Source organism: Mandrillus leucophaeus, unplaced genomic scaffold, assembly GCF_000951045.1.
Source record: "Mandrillus leucophaeus isolate KB7577 unplaced genomic scaffold, Mleu.le_1.0 Scaffold49, whole genome shotgun sequence".
NCBI lineage: Eukaryota > Metazoa > Chordata > Mammalia > Primates > Cercopithecidae > Mandrillus > Mandrillus leucophaeus.
In genome coordinates this window covers 3,381,868-3,388,944 of record NW_012105253.1, presented here as the reverse complement: position 1 = coordinate 3,388,944, position 7,077 = coordinate 3,381,868, and the positions used below count along the sequence as shown (strand labels likewise).

The following is a 7,077-nucleotide window of genomic DNA, read 5'->3' as shown; positions in this document are numbered from 1 at the left end:
AAAAGAAAAAAGAAAAGAAAAGACAGTATTAAGAGTGATTATACAGTGATATTATGAGGGGATTATTACGTCTTCCTTCATACATTCCTGTACTCTTCAAAATTTCCACAATGACATAGTCTTATATTTTCAAAAAATAATTTTGGAAAAATATTCCTAATAAGAGAGAGAGAAATTCAAAAATACAATAATACATTATTTTTTAAATAAAAATGGCATTACAAACCAATTTACAAACACTCCAGACAGTACCGAGAATAAGATTTATACTTTGACCATATGCCAGTAAAAATAAAAAGGAAATTACTACATATACACATAAAATATAAATGAATTTTATTTATGAAAGTATAGATGTACAGCAAATAGGAAAGATAATACATTAAAAGAACATATACTATAACCAGGCAGAGTTTTATCTCAGGAATTTAAGAAAGTTTTAATATTACAAAAACTCTTATTTTAATCATATTAAGCAATTTAAGTGATAAAAATATGATTGTATCAAAAGATACCAATTCCTTTTATCAAGCTTTTAGCTTCCAACAAACAAGAATAGAAGATGCTATTTCTGTTATCCTAACAAAGAACATTTGTTTAAAACCAGCAATTAACTTCATATGTAATGAAGAAATATCAAAAAAACATTACAATTTTATGAAACACAAAAATAAAATAGAAATACCTATGATTTTATATTTAGAAAAAGCAAACAGACCATCTAAAACTGTTAGAACAAAGACAATCACCAAAAGATACATATTTTAAAAGTTAATAGCTTTCTAATAATAGAGATTCCCATACTGACAGCAACATACACATATAAAACAGCCAAGAAAGAATTAAGGTATATATAAAACCTAGACAAAAAGAAGAACCAAGTAGAATGAAAAAAAAATCAAGAAACGTGACAATAATGGAGACTTAATCCCTCAATGGAAAGAATTACTATCATAAATGTAAGTCTGAAAGAGTTAACTTTAGATGTAGACAAGTCAAATTGAAGCACTAAAAAGATGTTGACCTGATAGAACACATTCCTTAGGGGGAAAAAAGATTTTTTAATATTGGAAAAAATATGGCTAGGCATAGTGGCTCATGCCTGTAATCCCAGCATATTAAGAGGCCAAGGCGGGAGGACTGCTTGAGCTTAGGAGTTCAAGACCAGCCTGGGCAACATAGTGAGACCTTGTCTCTACTAAAAACCTAAAAAAATTAGCTGAGTATGGTGGCATGCACCTATAGTCCCAGCTACTAGGGAAGCTGAGGCAAGAGGATGGCTTGAGCCCGAGATACCAGGGTTGCAGAGAGCGATAATTGTGCCCTGCACTCCAGCCTGGGCAACAGAGCAAGACCCTATCTCAAAAAAATGTAGGAGAAGAAGGAAAAACAATGAAGACCAATATGCTACTGATTCACATGGATTCAAAGACAAAGTATAATCCATTATATGGCAAAAAAAAATATGTCTTCACTACTAAGTGTTACAACTACCAAGAATAAATAATGCTTTGCTCACAGCTAGGAAGTAAAAACACACAGCATTTCAACATAAAGTAAGTGCTATGCTAGGCCTGTGAGAATGCTACAAGAGCCACCTCTTTTGGAGTCAAGAAAGGCCAACCTGGCATTTTGAAGAATCCAATTTTGCCAGGTTGTGAGGTAGGAAGAAGGAAGAAGGAATGACACTTACAAAAGAGGGAACATCAGGCTGGGTGCAGTGGCTCATGCCTATAACCCCAGCACTTTGGGAGGCCGAGGTGGGCGGATTACCTGAGGTCAGGAGTTCAAGACCAGCCTGACCAACATGGTGAAACCCCATCTCTAGTAAAAATACAAAAATTAGCCAGGCGTGGTGGTGCACACTTATAATCCCAGCTACTCGGGAGGCTGAGGCAGGAGAATCACTTGAACCTGGGAGACACAGGTTGCAATGAGCCGAGATCATGCCACTGCACTCCAGCCTGGGCGACAGAGTGAGACTCCATCTCAAAGGAAAAAACAAAAAAACAAAAACAGGGAACATCATTTACAGAGAATCACAAGACGAAATAGCACATTCCAGAAATTCCAAGTAGGTCAAGTATATACAATGTTGGTCTGCATTTTAAAAACTCGACTAAAGTCAACATTCAATCAGAAAATGTCTCATAACAATCTGAATTTCTGGCTTCTTTTTAAAAAACTGGGCAATATGACAAAGTGGGCCCACATTCCCACATGGATACAAGAGGCAGGCATCCCTTTTAGATGGGACAGTTTGCCACAGCACTTCTCCCTTCTCCCACTTCTCTTGCATCCAGTTCACTTCATCCATTTAACTCACCTTTCTAGTCCCTGCAGACGTTTGAATTTAGGAATACTACCCTACATGATGAGGACCAAGGAAGGTTTCAGCAGGAAAAAAGCCGTATGACTGGGTTTGCTTTCAAAACATCAGGCAGCCAGATGGAAGGCGGGAGAAGTGAAGAGTGGCACGGAGAACAGTGAAATCCACAAAAGCCTATTCTATTAAAGATTAAAATGGGGCTACCATCACTGCAGTGGGAACAGGGCACCTTTTACCAAAAACTCCCGAAACACATGTCTTGAAAACCACGGAGTTTACGCATCTGTGGGATATATGCAGGAAGGTGATGAGGGTTTGAAACAAGGCAGTAAGTACGGGGTGGAAAGAAAGGGGCAGAGAAGGATAACTATTTGAAAGGCTTATGAGGGGAAGAAACTCTCCAACACTGGGTAACCAATTTGACAAAGGGAACAAGGAGAAAGAAAAGTATAGGACAATTTACAGCTTTTCGCCTATGCCATTAGGTAGATAGTGGGGACATTCAAAAATAAGGAAATAAAAGGAGGAACAAGACTAGAGGGAAATCATAATTCAACTTAGAATATGTTGAATTTGTAGAGTCTACAGACATGCGACTTTACATCAAAAACCCCGATAAATTACCAAAGAAAACTCCTCTCCAACTATAACGCAGTAACTTTCTAACAGCCGAATCATTAGTGAAAATCAGAGAAAGACAGGTACGGTTATATAAAATATTTTACAGAATGAATGAATACCAACAGAACTAAGATTAAAGTAGACTATTATAGAATTGAATAAAATACTACAACAAAGATGACAGAGGACCAATAACTTCACATACAAAAGCATAATGATAAGATATAAAAGCAGAACATAAACAAGTAAAGGTCCACCAAGTCTCTCAATGTAAAGGAAATGCATTTATACCCTACACTGTTTCCATTAAAGATTTAAGATAGCTCACTACAAAAATAGTGAATGATTAGTAAACAGTAATCAAATAGTAAAATGATAAGTGTAAATAATAGTAATAATTAAATGTAAAAATAATTTTTTTACTTATCACCAGAAGAAATCTGGACTAGAAAAAAAGAAACAAAATATGCAGAGCATAAGGGCTTTCAGAAATATTGCTGACAATGAAAGTAAAAAGGTCAACACAAGTGGGATGACTCTTACTATCCATTAGGAGAAAACACGGCCATTTCTCACTTTAAAAAGGACACTTTTGCTTTTCCCCGAATTGAAGAGATAGCATTTCATGATAAAAATTTCTCTACATTAATTTAGCTTTATGAAAACTTATTACATTGTCTCTGTTTCTCAAATGTTATGTTACTGCAGGACAGTTGAATTTTAAAAAAAAAAACAACAACAATCTACACAGTGACATTTGGGGATAACTACAATAAACAGAACAAAAAATTTAATTTCATAAAGCTGCTTCTTGTGGTACCCCTTGATGAAGATAAACCACAAAATATTGAAATGTAACTCAATGAACATAGCTAGATAGGTGGAGAGTAGGAAGGAAGGGAGAAGGGAGAAAGGGGAAAGGGAACATGAAATGCGTGAGGTATACAGATGTCTGATGGTCCATCCTGAGCCACAGGAAGAATGGATACAATTTAAAGGAATGGATAAACTGCCCATCCTTCAAACTATAGCAACTGGGCTTTGGTAAAAGTTCAATAAGAGATGAAGAGTAGAAAGAGTCTCACGCCTGTAATCCCAGCACTTTGGGAGGCCGAGGCAGGCAGATCACCTGAGGTCAGGAGTTCGAGACCAGCCTGACCAACAAAGTGAAACCTCGTCTCTACTAAAAATACGTAATTAACTGGGCGTGGTGGCACATGCCTGTAATCCCAGCTACTTGGGAAGCTGAGGCAGGAGAATCGCTTGAACCCAGGAGGTGGAAGTTATGGTGAGCTGAGATTGCACCATTGCACTCCAACCTGGGCAACAAGAGTGAAACTGTCTCAAAAAAAAAAAAAAAAAAAGAGTAGACAGAGTGAGGTCGAAGTCTCTGGAGAGAACCCAAAGGTCATATACTCTGTACTACTGGCTGAGGATGGACCTACAAAAATTGAGTATCATCCAAACACAGTACTGCTGAGGTCCTTTCATGAAAATTGTGAAGCCTCATTAAAGGCTGTCCCACATCAGCATAGATGAGGACCCCATTAATAAAAGGCCAAATGTAAAATGAAAAAATAAGGACAATCAGAAAGCAGACACCAGAAAACTATTCACTCATATATATATTTTTAAAAATGCAAATGACAGTATCCCTTAGCATCTATAAGCTAAAGTAAAAAATTGCTGGAAAAATTCAATATTCTGCAGATTTTAAGACAAGAGTTACACTTGTTAGAGGCTGGGTGCAGTGGCTCACGCCTGTAATCTTAGCACCCTGGGAGGCTGAGGCAGGCAGATTGCTTGAGCCCAGGAGTTCAATAATAGCCTGGACAATATGGCAAAATACCCTCTCTACAAAAAAAATACAAAAAACTAGCCAGTAGTGGTGCATACCTGTAGTCCCAGCTACTCAGGAGGCTGAGGTGGGAGGATCACCTGAGCTCAGGAAGTCAAGGCTGCAGTGAGCCGAGATCACGTCACTGCACTCCAGCCTGGACAAAGAGCAAGATCATCTCAAAAAAAAATTGTTAGAAAAAGGCAAGTAGTTAAATAAACTATGAGATATTAATGTATCTGTGCAAAAACATGATTATGTATGATGTGAACAAATATAGAAAGATGCTTATGAAACAATTTAAGTAAAAAAAAAAAAAAAAAAAAAAAGTGTGCAAAGTACTCTATGATTGCCACAATATAAACTGACAGAAAAACTATGGTGGACCACAAAAGTCAGCAGACCTCCATCCACCCAGCCTGAGGAAAGCACCTAGGAGCTGCAGGTAGAAGCTGCCATCTTCAGCACTTGCCCTGGACTGGCCCCATCTGCACTCAATTTTAGCCTCTTTGCCTGCTCAACGTCCAACCCCATCCCCAACCACCCATGCTCAACTGTATTCTTCCAAAAGGACATTTTCTCCTTTTCCATCTTCTTTACTTCTCACAACACACTGTGAGGTAGATGTTATTATGACCATTACAAATCTATCATTAAATGAATGAATGGTTACAAATTAAAGCTAAACAGAAGGCTTGTTTTCAGATCTTCCAAGCTGGACAAGCTTCTTCTTAGTTCACTGACCCCCTTTAAGGTTTACCTGGGCAGGGCTTCTTAGCCGACTGAGCAGGGACAGAAGCCAGAGGACCAGCTTCTGCGGCTCCAGCCGCGTGCACTCCTTGCTTCTCAAGGCCTTGTGAATGCTCAGTAGAAGGCGATGAATTATCTACAAAGAGGAAAGGGATAAGTTTTCCTCTGATACCCCAAGTTTCATTTTATGTTGGGAGCAACAGCCCAGCTAACCAGACATCAGACAAGACTCTCAACACCTGGATTTGGAGAGTTCATGTCTTCTGGATTTTAAAAAATTGTGTGTGTGTGTGTGTGTGTGTATATATATATATATAAAAAATAGAGAGAGAGAGAGAGAGAGAGAGAGAGAGAGCGCGCGCGCGCAAGCGGAAAGTCATTATGTCACAGGAGAGACTCACCAAGCAAAACCAGATGAAGACAGTGACAGGCCCTAGACACAGCATAGGGTAGAAGGTACCTGCCAACCTGCCACCACTCACGGTTCCCTAAACAGCCCTGACGCTGGTATATGCAGAGCCCTCCCTGCCTGCACTCACGACGTCTGACACTGACATCCCAAAACATGAAAAGCTTAGCATGGTGAAAGTTTAGCCAACTCCACTTTTGGTGATTTACTTTTCCCAACAGCAATTCTCCTAAGCCTACCACCCACTGATTTTCAGGTACCAGCAAATGTAACGGAATAAGTAACCGAATGCATTATAATTAAAATAACACCAAATCACACTTTGTAGACTTTAAAAAACTACTAAAGGCCAGGTGCAGTGGCTCACGTCTGTAATTCCAACACTTTGGGAGGCCAGGGCTGGAGGACTGCTTGAGCCCAGGAGTTCAAAACCAGCCTGGTCAACACAGCAAAACCTTGTACCTACAAAAGAAAAATTTAAAAAAAAACAGCTGGACATGGTGGCATGTGCCTATAGTTCCAGCTACTAGGGAGGCTGAGCAGAAAGATCACTTGAGCCCAGGAGTTCCAGGCTGCAGTGAGTCATGATTGCGCCACTGTACTCCAGCCTAGGCAACAGAGCAAGATTCTGTCTCCAAAAACAATAACAAAAATTACTGAAAGACTATGGGAATATATTTATAATGGGAATATGCAATATTCCTAGCAAGATGAGAAAATATGTTGTATAAAGTAGAAATTTAAGATATTAAATTAACATGTACTTTGAGCACAACTGGATTCGTGTTTGTATATAACAGAACTAAATGGCCCATAATAAAATTGTAACAAGTATAGTAGATTTGAGTGAGCAAAATCATATACAATTTGCATTTCCAGTTGCTATTTTCCAAATTGTTCCATAATGTCATCAAAATTACTTAAAAATTAACAAAGCCAAAAATTCTATTTATGAAAAGAAAGTCATCACTACATTAATCTTACTTTTCCAGTCACTGGTCCATCTCCTTCCTCTTTTTCCTAACCACGTTGTGAAAACTGTTCTACTGGGCCAGGCGCGTGGCTCATGCCTATAATCCCAGCACTTTGGGAGGCCGAGGCAGGCAGATCATGAGGTCAAGAGATTGAGAC

At 38.6% G+C, this 7,077-nt stretch overlaps 1 protein-coding gene across 1 annotated transcript in view; it reads right to left on the bottom strand.

Annotated features, from left to right (window-relative positions):
* Positions 1-4,557: 4,557 nt before the first annotated feature.
* Positions 4,558-7,077, bottom strand: part of ZC3HAV1L (zinc finger CCCH-type, antiviral 1-like) — a 10,170-nt gene continuing 7,650 nt past the window's right edge. Inside the window, exons 6-7 of the mRNA XM_011995504.1 lie at positions 5,548-5,673; positions 4,558-5,400 (exon numbers count right to left, since the gene is read on the bottom strand). Coding sequence (XP_011850894.1) covers positions 5,384-5,400; positions 5,548-5,673 — 143 coding nt within the window. The 3' untranslated portion in view covers positions 4,558-5,383. The remainder of the gene's footprint in view (positions 5,401-5,547; positions 5,674-7,077) is intronic.